The 23294-nt window shown below is 37.6% G+C and overlaps 3 protein-coding genes across 6 annotated transcripts; 1 reads left to right on the top strand and 2 right to left on the bottom strand.

Annotated features, from left to right (window-relative positions):
* Nucleotides 1-19: 19 nt before the first annotated feature.
* On the bottom strand, nucleotides 20-19610 carry Pka-C3 (Protein kinase, cAMP-dependent, catalytic subunit 3). 4 transcript variants are annotated; one of them, XM_070279947.1, is made up of 9 exons: nucleotides 19448-19603; nucleotides 19313-19393; nucleotides 12149-12886; nucleotides 3751-3919; nucleotides 2409-2518; nucleotides 2104-2349; nucleotides 1863-2044; nucleotides 1296-1373; nucleotides 20-592 (listed from the first exon to the last, which is right to left on the bottom strand). In XM_070279947.1, the coding sequence occupies exons 1-9, from the start codon at nucleotides 19515-19517 to the stop codon at nucleotides 467-469; spliced, it is 1800 nt and encodes a 599-aa protein (XP_070136048.1). In that variant the 5' UTR covers nucleotides 19518-19603; the 3' UTR covers nucleotides 20-466. The 4 variants fall into 4 exon arrangements, with proteins under 4 accessions (XP_070136048.1, XP_017098525.3, XP_017098526.2 ...); XM_017243036.3 differs by having other exon boundaries at nucleotides 19313-19606; XM_017243037.3 differs by lacking the exons at nucleotides 19313-19393; nucleotides 19448-19603 and adding an exon at nucleotides 16818-17682.
* A 1339-nt stretch (nucleotides 19611-20949) lies between these two features.
* On the top strand, nucleotides 20950-22015 carry GXIVsPLA2 (phospholipase A2 group XII). The gene is made up of 3 exons (XM_017242646.3): nucleotides 20950-21135; nucleotides 21203-21362; nucleotides 21432-22015. Exons 1-3 carry the CDS (start codon nucleotides 21046-21048, stop codon nucleotides 21860-21862), a joined length of 681 nt encoding a protein of 226 aa, XP_017098135.1. The 5' UTR covers nucleotides 20950-21045; the 3' UTR covers nucleotides 21863-22015.
* Nucleotides 22016-22026: 11 nt separating this feature from the next.
* Nucleotides 22027-22535, bottom strand: LOC108126184 (uncharacterized). Its single transcript, XM_017242647.3, has one exon. The coding sequence runs from the start codon at nucleotides 22533-22535 to the stop codon at nucleotides 22074-22076; it is 462 nt and encodes a 153-aa protein (XP_017098136.2). The 3' UTR covers nucleotides 22027-22073.
* Nucleotides 22536-23294: the final 759 nt, after the last annotated feature.

The following is a 23294-nucleotide window of genomic DNA, read 5'->3' as shown; positions in this document are numbered from 1 at the left end:
AAAAAAAACACACATCACGGACTTTTCTCAGTTTATATCACTTTATTCAACGTTTTACGTTAATATTTCTTGCTTTTAATTTATTTATTTATTTTCTTTAATAATATTGTTTCAACCGTACTCGGTTTCTTTTATTTTATAGGTAATTGTGGGGGCATTGCTCGATGATAACATTTAAACAATTAAATATTTATAAATAATAGAAGTCGCTCACTAAACATAATATTACGAATATAAACTTAGTCTTACTATGTAATATGTGTATGTTTAGGTTTTATGTATAGTCGTATATTATAATATAGATATAAATAATATTTATGTATGTATGTATGTACCGTTACATATCATTGCATTAGCACAGCACTAAAAACACTTAATTGCCAGTATAAATAATGAATGTTATTGCTGTCGCAAATTATACACAATTTTCAACAGAAAACAAAAAACGACAATTTCCTTCTCATATTTAGAAATCATTGAAGTACTGCAAGTCTCTTTGGTCTACTGCCTTGGCGGGCTTCCAATCCTTTTCGGGATAATCATCAAAATTTTTAGTATCACCATCGTGATGTACATCGGGCAAAATTGGCGGCTATAAATGAGATAAATGTGGTAAAATATAGTTTTTGTTTATTATTGTTTAGATCTTTTGAAGCATTTAGATTTTGAAATGTTATCCTTAGTGTATAGATTCATAAAAATTTTAATAATTCCTAAAAATATAAATAGGTTTTACGTCCCTAGCATCTCTGTAGTATCTAGCTTTTAAAATATTTTAATAATTCCTTAACATATCATTTGGCATTGATCCGATTAGTTGTAGCCTGTCTCGTGGTTGTAATTCCTTAACCCAAAATAAACCTGTTTAAAGAGCACACCTTAGCTCTTATGGTTGCTATGGAGAATCTTACATAAAAAGTGCAAAAATTCTGCACTTGTAACAATCATTTCTGACGCATTAAACCCATTGTCTCTCATATGGACGGGGGCGTTCATGTGGGCAATTAACGCCTTCTTGAGATGCGAAATGCCCCCTTTTGTTACATTTCACTCGCACTCACTTTCCCGACCAGCTGGATGGCTGGGCAGAGGGAATCGCAAGATTTATGGGTCTAACACCCACCCGGACGGCCGAAATAGACGCTGCGGTCATTAACTAAAGGCACAGATAATTTGGAAAACTGATTTGTTTATTTGCCTTTAATTACGAAATACATATTCGCCGACTATCTTCGCCCTACAAAAAACCTGAAAGCCCAACAATTAGCCAAAATGATCCCCCTAAAGTTCCTTACCTTAAGTTTCTTATTGTAGACGTCATTCCAATTCAAGTGCTTGAACCAGCGATGTCTCTTCACGTCATCAGCACCGTTCTGTTCAGACATCGTAGGGTATTCGGGGGTGGATGGTAGGTAAATATAGAACGAAATACAAAATATTCAAATATTAGACATAAATAACGTTCTGCATTTCGGTGGCTCGTGTTGCAAAAGCTCGCGACATATCTATTAAATTGAAAAACAAAATAGCGGGCGAGGCATATGAGAAAAATTATTTTGCGAAAATGTATTAAGCTAACTGACAACGAGCATGTGCAGATCTATTTGCGATGACCGACAATTAATTTTTGATATATGCGATGCAATTTTTAATGCCCCACAGCAGCCAGCCGTGACAAGTGTAAACAATTATCTATAAATACCAGGCCCAATAAGCCAAAATATGTTAACAAGCAAAGCTGGTCAAAATTTATGAATATTTATGCATGAAACTATTTAAGGAACATCTAAGGAAACGAAGCAAATAAATAAACTTTGACAGCTGGCAAAATTAATGTACAACAATAGGGTCAAGAGTCTCACCTTCATGTTGCCCAATCGCTTGGTTCGATCGTTGACGAGCAACTTTTTGATCAAGTCCTTGGCAATGGGGTCCATGTGACGCTCCCACTCAATTTTGCCACTCAATATTTTCTCGTAGATCCCAAACGGTTGCTCATCGTAGAATGGTGGATAGCCCACGAGCATTTCATAAATAAGGACACCTTGAAAACAATCTGGTATTAGATTTCGAACTCCAGAGTATTACCACTTTGTAACTCACCCAATGCCCACCAGTCTACCGCCTTGTTGTGGCCCTTGGACTGTATTATCTCAGGTGCTATGTACTCCGGCGTTCCGCACAAGGTCCAGGTTCGATCCCTCAGTTTCTTGGCGAAGCCAAAGTCCGTGATTTTCAAATGGCCGTCGCGATTAATCAGAAGGTTCTCTGGCTTCAGATCCCGATAGACAATTTGCAGGGAGTGCAGGTATTCCAAGGCGCTGACGATTTCAGCCGCATAGAAATTGGCTAAAACAAAAATACATTATTTGTTTTGTTTTATAATTTCATCAAACAAATTTACTTACAAGTTTGACTAGTAAATTTTCCTGCGTTGCGCAGATATGTGAACAGCTCACCACCGCAGACATAATCAAAGATCATGTAGAGATTTGAGTCATCCTTAGTAGACCATTCCCTGAAGAGGAGAAAACAAAGAGATGATTATACTTTTTGTATAAAATAAAATGTATGCATTATTGGTAAAAATACTTTTGCCCCTAGATAAAACCATATCTTGGCAAAAAAAATCATCCGATTCTTGAATGGAATACTTCAATCGATTTGTACGTTGATTCTCCATCAATCTGCATCAAAACCTACGAACAAAATATTTTTTAGATTTTTTGTCAAATTTCCTGGGGACTCCCTTCAAAAATGGGAGAAATGCATGGAGGCACTCTATGGCCCACATCGAAAGCTATAACTTTGCCAATATTTATCTGATTCTTGAGAGGAATACCTCAATCGATTTGTACGTCGATTCTCCATCAATCTGCATCAAAACCTACGAACAAAATATTTTTTAGATTTTTTGTCAAATTTCCTGGGGACTCCCTTCAAAAATGGGAGAAATGCATGGAGGCACTCTATGGCCCACATCGAAAGCTATAACTTTGCCAATATTTATCTGATTCTTGAGAGGAATACCTCAATCGATTTGTACGTCGATTCTCCATCAATCTGTATCAAAACCTACGAACAAAATATTTTTTATTTTTTTTTTTTTATATTAAGTTACTTCCTGTAGTGGAAGGATTATTTGGCCTCCCCGTTTAGACGGGTTAACGCCACAGCCAATGTATGAAATCTTATTTCAGGAGATCTAAAAAATTGCGCTTGTATTAAAGACAATAATTTTTATAAATTAATTTTGGCTTGCTTTAAGAACGACGTTATCGATATGTAGTTGTCGATTGGTTCATTTACAAAGAAGCGATAAATATCATTATATTTTAAAAGGCACTCTATGGCCCACATCGAAAGCTATAACTTTGCCAATATTTATCTGATTCTGGAGAGGAATACCTCAATCGATTTGTACGTCGATACTCCATTAATCTGCATCAAAACCTACAAACAAATATTTTTTAGATTTTTTGTCAAATTTCCTGGAGGACACCCTTCAAAAATGGGAGAAATGCATGAAGACACAACAAGTCCAGGCGAAGGCCATATATTTGGCCATATGCATCCGTTTGATGAAAGCAATTCCTTTAACTAAATGTTCCCTGTTTATTTGTTATTTATTTAATATTTGTAATATTTTTGTAATATTATTATTGTACTTATTTTCATTTGGATGCCACATGTGGAATGACCCCAAAAACGATGTTTAAATTTAATATTTGTCATATTTTATATACTTACAGGCTGATGACAAACGGATGTCTGATTTCGCGCAAAATATTCCGCTCGTTCTTGACATGCTCGATCTGTTTGAGACGAATGACTTCGGTCATGGCCAAAATCTTCATGGCACAGTACTTTTCCGAAATGCGATCACGGCATAAACACACCCGTCCAAAGGTGCCAGTGCCTGAAAGGTTTAAAGTATCATGTTAATAAATGTATCAAACCAAAAACCGCAACTTGAAATCTTAAATATCGGGGCATGTCCCATTAAAAGGTTTGCAAATGATATAGCTAAAGGTCTCAATTTACTCCGAAACGTGCCACAGACAGACAGGGTTAAAATAATAAGATTTTCAATATTTTAAATATTCTTTTCAAACTTTCAAATAAAAACTAGCAAACCCCTTACCAGTATTATTTTAAAACTTTAATCATTAAAGCCTATAAACTTTTGTTGTGTACTTGAAAACTTTTTAATACCTACTTTATATTCTAATTATGTATTTAGTATCACAAATATTAAAGATTTAAAGGGACTGCAGCATTGGGACTATTATTAGAAACATGGCTGTAGAAATAAGAAGGGAAGCGGGTGTTTAATTACTTTTTTCACCGACGAGCACGTTTTGAGGTTACAAAACCAAGCAACTACCTGGTAAGTTGGCCAGGGTGTTGGCTTACACCCCAGCATAGGGGGGCCCAAGTAGAGATTTTCTCAACCTTGAATTTTTAATTGGGCTAACGTCCGTCGACTGAGTGAACGAGCCAGTGAGTGACTAACTGACAGAAAGAAAAGCATGGAAAGGAAACTCGGAACGTGTGAGCATCTCGCATTACAAACACACTTGGCTAAAACCCACACTTATGGATGGCCAAGACCGACGGAACCCAGAGAATCTCTTTTATTTTCTTTTTCACTTTTTCTTCTCGATTCGATTGGTTTTCTGTGTTTTGTTTTCCATGGGATGCCAAAATAACAAAACGGCTACAAATTGATTTGTCTTATAAATCAAAAGCCGAAACGCAATCATTTTCATCCATTGGATGCTCATCGGATGCTGGAGGAGGGAAAAGTTTTGCTTTCTGCAGCTGGTTTTAGTTTTTCAGCACGTTCGCATTCGGGCCAACAATAATTAGCCATGGTTTTCAATGTAATAAAGCAAAAGTGAACAGATTATTGAACTCGCATCGCAATCGTTTCTGCCACGTGCTCCGGCAGCCTCAAAAGTAAAATTAAACAAAAACCTGGCGAGAACAACTGGCGGGATTTGTGGGCGGATTTAGTGGGTTTGGCCAATACGACTGCACCTGTCCTTAAGGGGGCCCGATACTTTGGGGCATTACACGTGCAAATCCGAATATGAATCTCAACACTCGACATTGTAATTAATGAATTTCTCCCCCCCCTTTTTTTGTTGCTGGCTTGCACAAATTGCTTTTCGGATTACGTAGTTCCAATGATTCAGCAAACGGCTTATATAAGTTGGCCATAATGGGAAATGTATTAGAACTTTTGTTGATAATTGCCAGAAGAGAAACGCCTGGATGGGCTGGAGTGAATTCCTCCGATGAAATGTTTCAAATTCGAGCAATGTTGTTTGAAATTCAAACAATTTCCCATGGCAAACAAAAACCTACCCAAAATATCTAAGTCATTTTTATGAACTCATAATCCCAGTACAAATGAACTCGAACTTAAAACACAGGATACCCAGAAATCAAACTTACTTTGGTGTACAAAAATAAATAAATAATTAGACCATTATAAATAAACAGATCATAAAACATTTATGGCATTTGGCTTCTCGAAAATATTCCCAAGATGCAGACAGTTCTCCAACACTTGCCTTCGATGATTCGTGAATTTCTAAATTTGGATAAGCGTGAAATAAATATTGAAAATATGCCAGACGATATAAATCAAGCAGATATAACTACAGCCAATGATGGATGATTTAATTGTTGAAAGTCCAATCCGGATGGCGGAAAATTCTGCGCTCAAGTAAAAATTGCAGACACCGGCACATTGCATGGAAGTGCGAGAGAGCGTGAAGGAAAAAACACCAAGATCGAAATACAAAAACAATGAAAAATATTTCGATTTTGGCCAAATCGGAATATTCTGGCCGGCAACAAAACGACGGCCTGCATGCCATGCAAAACCACCAGCACCCACGGTTGCCAAGAGGAATTCGGTTATGGCTTGCAGGGGATAGTTTTTTAAATATTTACATATTTTACTAGTGGAAAATTTTATCGAATCGAACTGTTTATCACAATTTCGAATTGGAAATGCAGTGGATTGGGAATTTATAAACAAATTGTTTAAGATGATTTTCAAAAAAGGTATTTTGAACTATTTCGAATGTGGAAAAAATCTTTTTTGATGGAAAAAGCTTTTTTTAAACATAGACTATGTCAAAATCTGTTAAAAAATATTCCAAATATATTAGAGTTTACCATGACTTGGAACTATAGCCTCTCTCTTTGCCCAACAAATTTATTTAAATACTTTTCCATCCTAAAGGAGGCATCTCTCCGCACTTAACAAAACACTTCGGCTCTTCGTGAAGCGATCTTTTAGCACCTCATACACGAACCACTTCCAGTGCACAAGCACTTGAAAAAGTGCAAAGGAAAGTGCTTTTACCAATGTTTTTGGACCAACACTACCAAAGTGGTAACAGGTAACAGCCCGCCGGCTGGTTTCGACGTCTTCAAAACTGCTCCTAAATGTCTGGCCAAAGTGAAATTGTGACAGCTGCGGAGCAGACAAAACTGAGACGGCGTGATTGCAGGTTGCACAGTACAAAATATTGGATAAGAAGAGGACTAAAAATTTCAGATACATTTTGCTTATTTATACATAAAGGTCTCTGAACAAGAAGACTAATCTTCAGCTTCTAGTTAAAATTATAACTAAAAATTCCTTTTGAGAACGTTTTGTATTGCTTTTCTTTTAATTATTATTATAATATTTTCTTTGAGTGTAGGTCAAAACTATAGACTGCTACGCAGACAGTTGAGCCAGCCAACTCGATTGCCAGTCTTCCACAATTAAAGTCTGGCCGAGATGTGGCCAAACCTGTTACTGCCGCCTTGTGTGGCAGACGGCGGTGCATAAAAGTTGCAGCAGATGCAACTGCAAAAAGTGCGTGCAAACAAAACAAACTAAAAAAAAAAGAGGCGAAAAATATTTTACATAATACATGAAACTTTCTATTTAACTGTCCGGGGAAAATGCCATCTCATGGATGCAATCTGTCCGTCAGTCAGATGCATCTGATGGATGCCTTTCATTTGCGTAGGCAAATAAAATTTACAACTCTTGGCGAATCGGATTTTCATATATCCATGTAGATTTCCATTGCAGTTCATAAAAATATTCGAAAATGGTGTAAAGTTTTCGGAACATTGCACTGCGCCCCCATCCCAGCAATATAAACTTGGCATCATTTGCAATTTCTCGGCAGATGCCCGGTCCGGTCTCCGGACCAAGTTAAATAAAGTTAATTGCGCTTTATGCAGTCCGCTGCGGCAAAGTTTGTTTAAAGATCCATAAATAAAGGAACACCAACAGAGAGAGACACGAATCCCATCCCATGGAGGTCAGTTTAAAAATAATTCTTTGCCAATTTCAAAATAGGCATTAAAATCAGTTATTTAAGCTGTTTTAAAGAATAATAAACAATCGGGTTTGTAGGTCACTTCATATATGCTGACTTACTGAACTCGATTAAGTGCGCAGCTGGGGAACTTATTGTTGATATTGTATCTAGTATTCTTGAGTTACGAACGTGCCATCTTTTTATTAAAACCTTAGACTTTACAATCATTGCGGTAGGCCTTAAGTTTGTAAATATTTATAGGCTTATTTGTTAGCATTCTCAGACAGCGCTGGATTTTAATATTGTTCTGGGAAGTAACTAAGTTTATTGACGGCTATCTTTCTGGGGAAACACTGCTGTCATTACGTAGCTGTGGATTTTGCAATTAGAATATGATTTTTCCATGAATTTATACATTTGCTAAAAGTTGTTTTTTTCGCACTTGAAGTGTGAAAGTGAAATTTTTTTCCCTATGAAGCTAAGAGAGTCAGCTGTCTTTCTTTAGTTATATTTAAACTAAAACTAAAAACTGTACCACTGATTTCCACATTCACTCACTGAACCACTAATAACATCTTGTCGCATCGCATTTTTCCATCATCCAACATCCCCTTCATAACTTAAGCGATTTATGACACTTACAAGGCAGATGTTTACCATTTACCAGAGAAAATCGAACAGCTCACCTGTCCCGTGTCTGTCGATGTTGTGTTTTCACATTTGACAAGTTTTTTCATTGCAATTTACAGAAACCCCACAATCTGTGGGAGAAACGGGGCGACTCGAACATAAATCTGATGATGAAATATGAAAAATCATTCCGCGTTTATTTTCGGTTCGATTTGTCTTTGTTTTTGCAAAAGATGCAAAAATTGCATTTTTAGGTCACCTTTATTAATAAAACAAAGTCGGGGGAGGAGAGGGAAAAAAGTGCGATTTTTTTTATTTGCTCTTTTAATGATTTTGGGAAAACGCCGGGCGACATGCTCGCAAAATGGGGGATTTGGATCCGGGTACGTACCGCCCCAAAACACCAGGCAATTTTCTCTTTGGTTGCCTGGCAGAATGCCAAATAATAATTTCTATAATATTTGCTTATACGATGGCTCGATTTTTTTGAAATAAAATTTAGATTCTGAGCTCTATGGCCATCGAAAGTTTACAGAAATCGGGCGAGGCGAATTCAAATTTTCCATGCGATCGTAAATTTCCCGTTGACTGATTTTGTCTTTTCAAGCAACCCAAAAATTATTATCACATATACAGCTTTAAAAAGAGATATAGACTGTTATATTATAGATGTGTCTAGAATCTAGATTGTTAGGAACGAGCTGCCAGGCACTTAGCACACAACAAAGAAAAAGCGAATATCTTTTAAATAAAAAAAAAAGAAAGGGTGATGCTGTGATGTGGTGATGGTGTGATGGGATGATGGGAGGTCGGAAGGAGGCAACATCCATTTGAACTATGAATTATACTTTGCAGACGCAACGACGACACACAACTTGCTGTTCTACAAGGGGAACAACTGGGACATGTGTTCGGTATCCGACAGATACAGCTACACACGGACATGGCCGCTTCAAAATTTGATTGGCTTTTATTATTTAAAAATCAATTTATGCTAAAAGCACCAAGCCAAAAAAAAAAATACACTAGACACAAGACGAAACCAAAAAGGAATCCCCGCCACGTTTCTCAATTGGAAAAGCGTCAGCCATTGGCTTTTTGGCCAATGTTTTGGCCAATTTTATGTCCCGCCTGAATTGTATTTCCGAGAATCGTGCGTAAATATTTATCTAGAGAGAAATCCATCAATCAATGGACCGCAGCCCGTCTGTGAGATTCGCGATCCAAGAAGTGTCTAAGAAGACGGAAGCCCCCACTGGGAGATATTTGTCAAATTGATATATTATTTTGCCCATGGTGACTTCTATTTCTGTGCGAGGGCCTGGGGGGGTCTGAGAAGGTCAGCACCTCAATTGTCAGAGATTTCCGCATGCCTCATGCCCCAGAAAAGTGGGCCACTAAAGAACAAAATGTATAACTTTTTCGTCACAAAATAGATGGGGTTATTGATCCTTTCAGACTAAATAGAACGATTTCACTACAAAGCTCGTACGGTTTTCGAAATATTTAATGAGCCAATTGATCGCCAGGGAAAACATTCTCATTCCCAAAAGTAATGGCTATCGGTCCATTATGGCTAATGGGCATTATTTTTAGGATTTTTCTGACGATTCTCCAGCAAATGTGCTAATTCGTTAAGGATTTAAAAGCTGTGGAATCGTTTCCGATTATAGTTTAGGGGCATTATAATAAGCCCAAAGGTCTTTAACCTTTACAGGATTATTTTTATCTTGAACCTGAAATCTGGCTTGATAGATTGAATTCAAAGCTAATCCTTTCTCTAGTTACTTACAAATAACTTCAAGACCCCTGATGGATTTCCTACATCCATATAAACTTTCTTCCCGGACAAGCCATGAACTTTCACTCAAAATCCAACTGTTACAATCCAGTTTTCGAGACAAAACTTTTTTCCAGATTCCATGGCGGTGTTAATTGCAACAATTGATTTGACGAGCTAATGGTATTTTCTGGCTACAAATCCGGTAGCATTCTGGTGGTACATGCAGCCAGAACATGCACAAACAAAAACATGTTATTGGTTTGTTTCCCCGCCGAAAGGCAAAACAAAACATTCGGTTTGTTTTTATTCGAAAATTAAAAACATTTCTGGGGAACTGGCGTTCTTTTGGGGAAATTCCCCAGATTTATTTCCTTTTGTTTTTGCTAATTCCATCACCTGTTTGCTAATCAATGACCACCCAGATGCACTATTAATATTTAAGATAAAGCTTCGAGGAGGAACATGTTTCGGTTGCGGTCCAGGGCGGTTTGGTGCGGTTTTCCTTCATATTCCACAGAGCCGTCGTATTGTTTTCAACAGCCACTGGTTTTCTGCAATTATAGTGATGATGTTCGCTTTGGCTATTAGCCACCGCATCTCCTGGCCATGGCTATTATTGTTATTAACAAAACGGAAAGGTAGAGGGGGGATGGAGGGTGTATTATCCACCCAACGAACGCCCTAATAGTCTGGCGTGACTCACTCGCATTCATCCAACGTCCAATTTCCATTCTTAAAACCATTCCCGGCCACATCCAGCGTGTGTGCCTGGCATGATATCCGCTCCAGTTTATTTACTTTTTACGGATTTCATCCGAAAACCGTGTAAAGCACTGTGGAATACCTATGATCAGTCCCAGTACCTGGCCATTGTTTGAAATCAATGGGATATTACTCATACGCCGCGTGGTTAAGCATACGCGGCTGTTGAAAGCAAACAAGGAAAGGAACTCGTCGGTATTACTCACACTATCGGAGGGCTGATGATTGAGAGAGGACTTTGTATTGGAAATCCGCAAAATCCAGGTACAACCCCCATTACGTGTGGGCAGGTAAGAAATCAAGAACTCCCACAACTGTTTTGAGAATGATATGGATGCGATTAATTCGCCATTTTCCGATCTTGATCGCCAAATGAACTCATTAAACCATTTAATGATCGCAATTAGTCGATCTGATACTTTTGGCAACTGAAAGGATCGATGCATAAATGTTTTCATGTGATTTTTTTGCCAAAAAAAAGAGAGCACACGTGCCTGAGGAGAACATGTTGTGGTAATAAATCCGGAAAATGGTTCAGTCTTGCCGCAATCCAAGTAAATATTTATGCCACAAGACTTAATGAGTATTGTATACTAAATTTAGTTCCATACTAACGCCGTTCTGCGCTTCGCTCACACCAAAGACGTCAAAACGGGAAAACAAATCAAAATATTATGGGCATTAATTGTTTGACCGTCTCGGGGCGAGTACGTAAGACCCATTGATGATCCTAAGCAGAGTCCAAAAATACATATTCCATATACTATAGCCAGTAGTCTGTATACGCGTATTACGTATATACATATGTATCTTGTATAGATAGTATTGCCAAACCGAAAATCCACGCAATCCAGATCGCTCCAGAGCAATGAAAACAATTGCCCTACCCGCTGGCTCGGGCTCATAATAATCATAATATGCTCGCCGGCGATGCCCCATTCAATTTGCGTAATCAATAAGAATTTATTTACATATATAAGACCAATAAAGAGCAATAGAATCCCGAAGCTAAGGCCTCGGCTCTTGAGGAGAAACACTCGCTGGTGCTTAAAAAACGAGGTAATAAATATTTGAAATTAAATCGTGGAGCGAAATCAAAGAATAGCAAACAACTGAGCGGAAAATGTGAAAGACTTTGGAATTTGAATAATTTTTTTCGGTTTCTTTGCAGATGAATCCGAATTGATTGAACAGGTGAGAAAACTCTTTTAATTAAATGAAATAATCAAAGTAAAAAGGCAGGGGAATTTCCTGTTTTATTTCTTTTTTAATAAAATTTGGAGAATATGGTTTTGAAAAAAAATATAGAAAATCTTAAGAAAATTGGTAGAGACTGAATAAGTTAAAAGTTTAAACTTTAAAGTAAAGGTTCTTAAAGTTAAAGCCCTTCCAGTGATTCTATTGTATGATCTCATCTAACCTTGCCTTTGGATATGACCTAGAATACATTTTGGTATCTTTACTCTAAACAGTTTTCCTCGGAAAAATCAACAAACAAAAGAAAATCGATCGGAGCCGCGACAAGTTGAAGGTAAAAGGCGAACAAGAAAAAGAAACGCTGGACCTTAGACCTCGTAACATCAATCATACGCCCCGTATGCCCCGAGTAAACAAACTTGAGACAACTCACCCACTGTCTTGATTATTTGATAGTCGTCCAAGTGGTATTTGCGGACTCCCTTGGCCGTCTGCACGCTGCTGCTCTCCTCGGAGTCGTCCTCGTCCTCCTCGTCGTCGGTCTCATTGCCGTCGTCCTCCTCGATGCTCTCGCTGGAATCGTGGGTTACGTCATCCGCATCCCGGCCATTTCCATCCTCGTCCTCGTCGTCGTCCTCCTCCTCCTCCTCGTCGACGTCATTGTCATGGTCGGCCGAGCTGGTGGTGGTGGTGGCACTGCTGCTGCTTCGACTATTCGTCCGGGGCTGGACAGGAACCGACTCCTGGTCCGGTTCCTCTTCGCTGTAATCAGACTCCAGAGGATCGGATGACTCGCTGGAGGCCACGTTGCTGCTACTGCGTCCGTGCACGGACGAGGATCCGGGTCCGGTGGCTCTTCCCAATTTGAATGTGAATGTGGCTTCTGTGTTGCTGTCATTTGTGGTGTTTGATGGAATTTTCTTCTTGTACGATGACGTCATGTTGGCGCCGCTACCACTTCCGGTTCCGGTTGTCAATTTTGATGAGGATCCCGTGCCGGATGTCAAAGGCGTGCAAAAGCGGGCACAAGTGGCCGTGGACATCTCTATCGAAATGATCCGGTCCTCCTGCTGCTCCTCCTCCGCCGCACCGATTTCTATCCTTGACTTGTGACTGCCTGTGCCTGTCACTGTTTTTCCTGCTCTTCCTGTTTTCCTGCCTGACGATTGTCCTGCAATCAAATGGAATACAATTGGTTATATTTGGATAACAAAGGCATTTATATCAAGCATGATTGATAAAAGGATGATGGGGAATTGCTATTTTTTTTTAACTAAAAATATTTGTAATTATATAATAGAATGAAACCGTATTAATATCAGATATTATTTTAATATCAATGACCTTTTCTATTTAATTCCACAACCATACATCTCTGCCTTGAGGAATATTTAAACGCCTAATCCCACAATCCAATTTATGGACCAGACCATGGTCTGTTAATTAAGCAAGCAAGGATAGTGGAGAGTATTGGCTTTGTGTTTAGGCCTGGCCTAAATGGAAAGTGAAATGAAATGGCCGCCGCCAGTTGAAAAGCAAACAAAAGCACCAATACTACGCGAGCAACAAGTGTTCGATGCCTGATGTTCAATGTCCTCTATGCTGTGTCCAGTGTCCTGTGCCGTATGTCCTAGAACTTATCATCCCATAGGCAGACAGACTGGCAGACAAAGACTCTTTGTAAATTGCCAGGCTGGGAAAATTGAGTTCTCCATCGCTTTCCAAAGGGTTTTTCTGCTGCAGTCCGCAGTCCGGTTAATATCACATACTAATATTATTAATAACAAAGACTGCAGTCTTGATTCAATTTGATGGCTGCTGGTGGTGGCCTCTTTAGACTCCTCCGCCTGCCCAACCAGCTTTCGCGACAAAAGGAAAGCCCCCAGATGTCCCCAGACGAGCGACACACAAAGGCATTTTCTTGCTGGTCCATCTTATTGCACAAATGCATTTAATTCAAAAAATAATAAAGATGATATAGAGAGATGTGTGGGGCGCAGCCTGAAAATGGATCTCCTCCCAATATGCAGAAGTACAAAAATCAATAAGCCATCCGCCGCCTCACAATCTATGTGTCCGAGTGGCTTTTATTGTTTAAGCATTTGCTGGGAAAATCTAGGCCAGTCAGGCCATAGAAGAGCATTTCAATTGATTCGAAGATTCGAACAAAAAGCGCCCCGAAATGAGAATTGGAGGGAAGAGACTGACTTGCGTCATTAACTTAAGCTTCGGGTCTATTTTCCTCGTTCTTTTCGAGGCCACCGGAGATGACAATGGATTAGTCAGGCTTGCTGATACTAAAAGCTGAACAAATTTGAAAGATTTGGGGTTTTAAAAATGCAAAAGTGAAATGAATAGCGAGGTTCGAGGCAAGAATGCTCAAAAGAAGCAAAAGAAGAAATCTTCTTTTATTTAAAAAAAAAGGATAACTAAGCTTCTCATCCATTATATATACTTCCTGGATTGTTTATTTTATATATTTATTCCCTTGAATAAAACCTTCTAAAACTATAGCATACTTTAATAAATTTCACTGAATAATCACGTAAAAAATATTTGACACGCCTCACGCTCTAAATGAAATCCGAGAACCCGATAAATATGGAGACCTACGTAAAACCCATTGAACTGCGACTCAAAAACCCACAAAACTTTTTTATATATTTCTTAACTATATTAAACCTTGTCATAATATAATGTTTGGATATACGAAAAATAACATTTAGAGATTTTTCTTGGAATATTTTTGCTTTTGTTTTGATATTTTTTGTTGTCTTTATTATTATTACACTCGCATTAATTTTATGAACGGCTGTCACTCTAGATTATTTACGTATGTGGTCAAGATTTTTGCACTTTTTCAGTAAGAAAATGGAAATATGAAAACGCCAACGCATTAAAAGTGCGGAAATATAACTTAAAGTTGTCAGAGGCAAAGTGCATGGATTGTTTTGAGGATAATTTCTCAAAAATTATTGTAGACAATCAGTCGGGCTGTAAATTAGCCAAGCGGCTGAAAGAAACACAAACACACGGTCTTACGGTCTCACGGTACGGTACGATTCTCGATCAGATGGTCTCCTATACTACCTATATGTACATATACTCAAAATCTGAATAATCTGAACAGTCTGAGTAGCGGCGGGGTCCCACTCACCTTGGTGGCTGCCAAAAATTGAAAATGGAAATGGAAATTGGGGTCGTCGTTGCCAGCCAGCTAAATGTTAAAATGTTGCTTAATCTTCCGGTGGCTAGTATACTTCTTATACCTCTCTTGTTTTCCCCTCTAGGTGTTTCCACTTTTTCGTGAATGGAAAACGCAATAAAAAGTATATACTATACACAACTTAAACAAGTACTAAAGACTTGAACAAAAACAGTGGAAGAATAGGTGCAAAGATCAGATGAATGAATATGAAATAATCTTAAAAAAAAAAGAGACTGAGTCCACACGTCCCAAAGGAAAACTTTTACCAAAAATAATTTATTTCTCAAAAGCTTCTAATTTATTTTATTGCCACCACTCTTAAAAATTATGAAACTTTTCCCATGGGTCTTGGCTCACCTCAGAGAGCACATTGATTTATTTTTGAAATTTTAGAAAATAAGTTAAGACATTGCTTAATTTTAAGACTGCTAACCACTTGACCTTTTTAATTTACGTGCAACGCTTGCAACATTTATTAATTTGTTGGTCTACCCAGCGGAATAAATTATGTTATTAATTAATTAAAAGCAACGTGAACCGATTTGTTCACAAAAAAATATATATATTTTAAGATTTATAGATAGCTTTATATAAAAAAAGAAAGAAAAGAGAGCGTCATCGGAGTGTTTTCGAAAGAGAATTTGTTGTAGGCGTTGGGCATTATTAATATTTTTTAATCACCAGGAAACATGCATCAGAAAGTGCAATTATGAATAAGTGCATTGCGTTCGAATTAATGAGGCGACTGTTGTTGTGCGAAAACGAGAATTCATTGGCCATTTTCGGTTGACAAAATTAAGATTCTTTCCCTCCAGGACGGCTATCCCTCTGACCGGGTAATAAACCCCAAATGGTAATAATCGTCAAAAATAATGCCGGCTAAATGTAATCATAAACATAAATACGTATAACAGCCAACGACACGCTTTTGTTGCTTGTGGCTTTTTTGGGAGGGTTTCCCCGAACTCGCAATAAGGGCCAGAAAAGATTTATGGTCATGGATTTGTTTTTATAGAGCAAGTGTATCCGTTGTCCTTGGGCTAGTTCTTAAACTGGCTTATTTGGTGATGGAAACACATACAAGTTGTATGCGTACGAAGAAGTTGGGGGAATAGATTTCCGATGTCCTTGACTGAGTTTTGGGAAAAGTTATTGGAGCAGAACATGAAGTACTAAGATTTGAATGGGGTAAGTTGGAGGGAAATTATAGCAAATTATAGATATTAAAAAAATTGAACCCGAAAGGTATAGTTTAATCTTTAAAGCATAGAATCATATACTGTATACTTCTATAGCTAAGAACCAACTAATCCCTTTCTATTATTAACCATATTTCCTTTTAAAGAACCTCATATATCACAATTTTTCAAAACATTGTATAAATAAACCCCATCCATTCCCCATTATTGAAATCATTGATCTATGAATAAATACAACAAAAAACCAATTCGAAGACTTCTTGTAGTTATGGTCAATGTATTTGAAAAGATATAGAAAATATGGCTAAATGTTTGAAAAAAATCAAGAATATGTATATTTTCATACGATACTTATTGATCTCTAAATGAATAACGAACAATGGATTTATGATTTAACTTATTTTCACACTTTTAAATTATTTTTAAAAAGTCTATGATTTATTTGGGTCTACCTTCAAAACGGGGTTATACTTTAAAAACTTTTCCACTCCATTTACCTATATAAGCCCCAAACTATAACGTGTAATTAACTAATTGCACTAATTAAATCGCCTAGCCTAATTATAGTACAGAAAGCTTAATCATTGGGCGCATTTCGGCTTTACTTTTGATTTCTATTTTGGAAAGCAATCATTTATGATTTGTTGCTGAATTTATATATATTTTTTTTTTACACTATCTGGGGGATTACTCACCAAACTAAATCTTAAGAGCCAAGTTGCCGGCCGCCACCGCTGTTTTGGTTTTTTGCTTTTACGATCGCGCCGCCGATCTATTTATTGTTGTTGTTCTGGTTGTGCGATTGTCTGGCTTGTGAGTTCTGAGTTTTTGACTTTTTGCTGGAGCAGAATTCGAATGGTTGCGAAATTGTTAAAAATAAATATGTTACTTTTAAGAGCGCACGATTTTCCTCCGATTTTCCGATTCTTTCCCCTGGCCTGGCCAGCAAAAAAGAAATATTGAAACGGAAAAAAAGCGAAAACCTCTGAAGCCGACACACAAAAACAGAAATAAACTCAACACTCAGCGTTTCTCGGGGGCTAAAAAAATATATAGTGGATAGGTATACGTCTGGCAGGGGGGTACGAGATCTCGACTGGACATACACCGACACCGAACACTTTTTTCTTTGTTTTTTGCTTTAATTGTGTCACTTTTTATGGGCGTTTTTTTTTTTATTTCTCCCTTTAAGCCGTTTTTTTGCAATTGTCGCCAAAGTACCGCTTTAATTTCAGCAACAACTGAAAGGTTTTTTGTTTGTTTGTTTTGTTTATTAATGCTTGGATCGTGAGATCCCCGAGAGATCTAGAATTTCCGGTTTTGCAGCTTGCAGTTTTTCTTTGGCTTTTCGTTAGACGCCGTTTTAGCCAAGTTTAAGACAATACAATAGCGAATATGCAAATGACTGCAACTGAACGTAATTAATCAAAAAACTATCGTTCGGGGCAATCTGAATGTTCCTCCTTCTCTCAGACCAATGCCGATTTTTCCAATTTTTGGTTGAAAATTATTTTCTAGCCTTGTTGTGTTGACCAGCCGGTTCCACGTTTTGCGCGAAACTGAAACGTAAAATCTGCGAATCTCTTGCCACAGCTCTCGACGTCGCCTCGTCTTCGTCTTTAACGTCGTTGTTGTTCGTGTGTTTGGGATGTTGTTTCTTGATGTATTTGTTATTGTTGTTCTTGTTGTTGGGGCAAATACACAGTGGGCGTTGTGGAGATACATCAGGTGGAAGGCGGTGTGGTGGGGCAGTGCCCCAACGATGATGATGATGATACGACGTGGAGATGCTGCCCATCAGACCTCAAATGTGTTTGTGTTTGTCTTTACTCTCCATGTGTGCCGGCCAAGTTGTTCGTGGAGTGGCCCAAGTTGGTTCTTCCATCAGGGTTTCCTTAACGGCTTGGCAACCGCAGGATCTTGGCAGGATGCTGTAATCACTGCAGTGATAAGACGACAGGCAAAAAAAAATAGTGTACCTAGCTAATTTACGACACAAATAATCCATCATTTAGACTGAAAAGTTTAAGAACAGGGAAGAAAATCTTAAATATGAAATCTTAAATATATTTCACTTTTTAGATCTTAAGATCCTAAAATTCGAAGCTTAAGCTATCTAGATTGAATACCATTTTTCCAAAACAATTACCCAGAACAATTTAAATTTGTATTACTCTTTTTTCAAAAGAATAAGATAGTGATATATCCAGTAAAGAAATTTAATTCAAATTCTAGGATTCCGTGCCATTCATTTTCTGAGAACGTATTTATTCTTAAGGAATGTTATTTACTTTCTTCCAACAAGAGACAAACAACCCATTGGATTTTTATAGGGGGATTTTCTTTTACGGCTCTGTTTGTTTTCTGTAGACATCGTGGCTACAACGCTATCTGAATCTGAACATCCATATAGCTTTAAAATATATATCAAAAGAACGGACATATTATAAGATAAAGAAATACACACAATTTTAATATTGTATGTCGTTATCATATGGTGACACTTGTTCATACAGGAAATGGTATTTTAAAGCTTATTATTATATTATATTTAAAATTTGTTATTTTATAAATATTCAAAAATATTTTTATAAAATATTTATATTATAAAAATAAACATTTAATCCAATATGCTAAATGTATTTCATTCCCTACTATATCTTACTCTTCCCTACTACTATATCCTTATGTGATAGAATTTTCTCGTTGTGTATTGTTTGTTTTTAGTAGACAGGAGGGCAGCGGCACTGAAAATTTTTAGGAATATATTTTGTATATTTACGAGCCCTCTGCCAGTGTAAGCAAACAAACAAAACAACGCCTCTTTAACGGTTTTCGGGTGTTGCGTTTACGTGTTTGTGTATGCTGATTTTGTTGGCCGTTGTAATAAAGGCCGACAAGGTCAGGTTGTTAGTTGGTTTGCTGGTTTTCTGGCTTGCTGGCTGGCTTGATGGCTTGATGGCTGGGTGGCGACGCCTGCGTGCCAGAGTCACATTTCAGGTGGCGCATACAATTGTTTTGTGCATTTCAATTTGATGTTATAATTAAGCGAAAGCAGGCACGAGATGTCAGGGTGCCCAGCTTTTATATATTACATATATATTTTTCTTTTTTTCTTTCCCTGTTGCGTGCGTTTGTGACTGCGGCTGCTGCAGTTCTGTTGTCAAGGGCAAGGACTCGACGTACTCACCTTTTTGAGAATGCACACGTCCTCGTAGACCAGGTTTTCCCCGTAGACCCACAGCCGGCTCGTCATATTCACGCCTCTTGCCTGACAAGACAAATGTCACTAAGATTTTTCTACAGAAATTCCTACAAAATGTACTCAGCTGCAGACAGGAACTGAAGAAACCAAGGCTTAGGTTTAAAAACTCAAATTTCCGCCAAAAATCCATTTTAAATAAACATAAGTTTTCAAATTCAGAATTTTTTGAATTTTCCCGCCCGGTATATCGATTGCTGATGTCTATACAATTAGGGTGACCCTTCCATCTTACAGATTTTAATTTTGAATTTGCACAGATTTATACAAATATTTAAAGGATTGCTCTCACATCTCAAATAGAGTTGCAAACTAAACCTAAAAACAAATTCCTTTTTAATCATGGCCTAAATAAAAACGGTTAGCAATACGTCCACACCTAAAAAAACAATAGTCTCAAACCCTATTAAATATATTGTCATTTGTGTCCAACCACTCCTCTGAAAAGGACGTGGTTCTCTGATAACTATTTTTTATTTTTCATTTCTTTTTTTATTTTACTCAAAAGAAGACCTGAAATCTTCATATTTTAACTTTTTTTGTGTCCTCTTTTTTTTTGTTTTGATATTTGTGGTCTTTTTTTGCACCGACGACAAACCTCTATTGTTTCATTCCGATGCTTTTTAATTTCAATGTATAAATAAAAAATTTTTTTTTATACCAAAAGCTGGTGGTTTTCTGGACATTTTCTTCCAGTCTGTGGCGTGACTTTAATCACGTTTGCAGTTATTTGCAAACTTTAATATATTTTTTGTTTCATTTTCTTATTTAATCAATTTTATTTTCTTTAGACAAATTATCATTGCGATGCTTTTTAATTTCAATATGAATTAATAACCTTTTTTGCCAAAATCCGTGGTCTTTCTTTGGCTTGGAAGTCATTTTAATTTCAATATGAATTAATAACCTTTTTTGCCAAAATCTGTGGTCTTTCTTGGGTTTGGATGTCATGATATTTTCCAGTGATGCTACCTTTTTTATATTTTTTTTTCTTTTTTTTTTTTTTATATTAAAAATATTTGTCTTTTCAACATGATTGGGTGTTGCTTTTTTATTATTTGTGTTGCTTGGGTTTTTTGTTCTTGACATCAGACCTTTCTTTCTATTTATATAGAAAAATAAATTCTAAAAATATTTATTTTATTTTTTTTTGTATTTAGTTATATGTTTGTTAATATCTGTGGTCCTTTTTTGCACCGAAGACAAATCTTCATTATCGCGGTACTCTTCAACTTCAATATGTAAATAATTAATTTATATTCTTTACCAAAATCTGTGGTCTTTTTCCAGTGATGCTTAATACTTTGGAACTATTTTTTTTAAATTTCAATGGTTTAAAACTTTTATCATTTTAAACGAATAAAATATATAGAAATATTTTATTTTAAATTGTTAAAAATATATTTTAATTATTAAAAAAAACATTTTATTTAAAATTCATTTTAAAAACCTTCAAAAAAGCATTTCTAATAAACCGCGCTTATTTATCTGAAAGATGAACAGGGAATTTCTCAGATACTTTAAAGATTTGATATTCGGCGCTACCTGGCCCTACTTAACAGCTGTTTGAAAAAGAAAAAACAAACTACAAATAGCTTGCAGTTCCTCCTGAATCTTCGCAGCAATATCTTTTACCATTTGGGCTCGGATTATAAATAAATATGCAGTTCTCCTGGATGAAGGTGGCAATTTACCTGCTTACGTTCCTCACATACGCCTACTCTGGTTACGGATCCAGCACAATAGTCCATGTAAGTGATGCGTTTAAGTATCTGTAAGATATAGTATCTAAATTCCTGCCCCGCAACCCTTTTGCAGCTAAGGGATGCCATTATAGCGGCAGAAGCGATATTTGGTGACGTGTTCAAGAACATGATCACCGTGGTGCGCAAATTTCGAACAGTGCATGAGGTGTTCGATGCCGCCGTGGAGGAGACTTGCGTGTACCAATGCCCGGAGCCGGAGGGCGGTGGACCAGGTGAGTGTACAGCGTCTGTGACGCAAAACGCATTATGTAAAAATTGAAATTTTATGCTTCCCTCGTCAGCCCCGCGAGCTGTACAGAACAAGTTCTACACTCCGAAATCTGATGGCTGCGGCTCTCTGGGACTGCGTATAAGTACGGAGTACCTGCCGGCGAAAGAGATGGAGACATGCTGCAATGAACACGACATCTGCTACGATACCTGCAATAGCGATAAGGAGCTCTGTGACCTGGACTTCAAGCGGTGTCTCTACAAGTACTGTGATAGCTACGAGAAGTCTATAGCCAGCGATTTGATGATGAAGGGCTGCAAAGCCGCCGCCAAGATGCTCTTCACTGGCACTCTGACTCTCGGCTGCCGATCCTACCTGGACTCACAGCAGCGATCCTGCTACTGTGCCCCCCGCAAGACGTCCAATGGTAACCGCCAGTCGAACAGCCGGGAGAAGCAGCAACGACAGAAGTACGGTTGGAAGGCTCGGAATGAGATATAGTATAGAATCTCCTTTTGCCAGGAAACAAAGTCCAAGGGTTGTGGGAACAAGGATGCGTTAAATGTTGCCGTTGAAGGCATGTTCAATGTTAGTTTTTAGTTTTTGCCTGTGAAACGAATTTCAAACCTTATTAAATACCAAATATCTTTAAAACCGTAGAAATATTTAAAAAAAAAAACATATATTTTGTATCTATTTGTTGAAATAGAGCTTATTGTATTAAGTATCTCGCATAATGGGGCTTGTACTTATTAAGATAGTCCAGAACAAAACCACATCTTATGTCCAAAAAATAAGCGTTACTCATCGCAAAGTCCAGAGCTGCCTTAGCCAGATTTTTTCCAAGTCCAAGGCCTCCAAGCTCTTTTGGAACTCTGGTGTGGAATATCGTCATAACTCCATTTTTAATTCTGTATGACAGTTCAGCCTCTTTACCGTGGACGTCGATATAAAACCGGGTATCGTCGTGAACAACAATAATAATTTCCATGGGCATAAATCTCTTTTGGTTCACAAATACAGGCCTGCCAAGCAACTGTGGGAGAGGTCCTTCGCGGGTTTCGAAAGGTTTTTGAATTTGGGAGCAAACATTATAGTAGGTACATCTTCCGGTAAGCAGAGGCGAACAATTTCGAAGCAAGGACCTGTACCTGGTCACAAATTTTGAAAACATTGCCAAATATTGTTAAATGTTGAATGTGTAATACAAAATTTTGATATTTATAGAGCTGAGTAAAAACTCTATGCTCACATCGATACTGTCCATATCGATAGAGCCTATAGTTTTACAATTTAATATGTTCATAGATTTTCAAATATTATTAAATATTATGCTTTTATTAATGTTAAGCGGGTTGATAAAGCATAAGAAAGTTTAAAAGAACTTCTGCTAAATAAATAAAATTAAAAGACAAATGAAGTTTCTCTGTAATCTATATAATTTTACTATATTTAGCTTATATAAGGTTGTCAAATATCTCCCTTCCGCTTTTTTGCTCTTTATTCAATGCTTTATAAAAAGTGTTACAGTGATCCGATTTAGTTGAAATATGCGCCGTTTTGTTCGATAATCCGTTTCCATCTAGACGGCAACTTCATAATACCTCCCTCGTAGAAGCCCCCCTCCTTATTTGCGAAGAACTCGGACAGCCACTTTTCACAAGCCTCTTTTGAGTTCAACTTTACACCACCAAGGGCGTTCGTCATGGACAGGAACAGGTGGTAATCACTTGGCGCTATGTCCGGGCTATATGGTGGATGCGATAAAACCTCCCATCCGAGCTCCCGTAGCTTCTGACGAGTCATCAACGAAGTGTGTGGTCTGGCGTTGTCCTGGTGGAACACTACACCCTTCCTGTTGGCCAATTCTGGACGCTTCTGGTCGATCGCCTGCTTCAAGCGGTCCAATTGTTCGCAGTAGATGGTAGAATTA

This window comes from Drosophila bipectinata, chromosome 3L, assembly GCF_030179905.1.
Source record: "Drosophila bipectinata strain 14024-0381.07 chromosome 3L, DbipHiC1v2, whole genome shotgun sequence".
Lineage (NCBI taxonomy): Eukaryota > Metazoa > Arthropoda > Insecta > Diptera > Drosophilidae > Drosophila > Drosophila bipectinata.
Note: the sequence above shows the minus strand (reverse complement) of the source record. Positions and strands in the feature narration are given on the sequence as shown.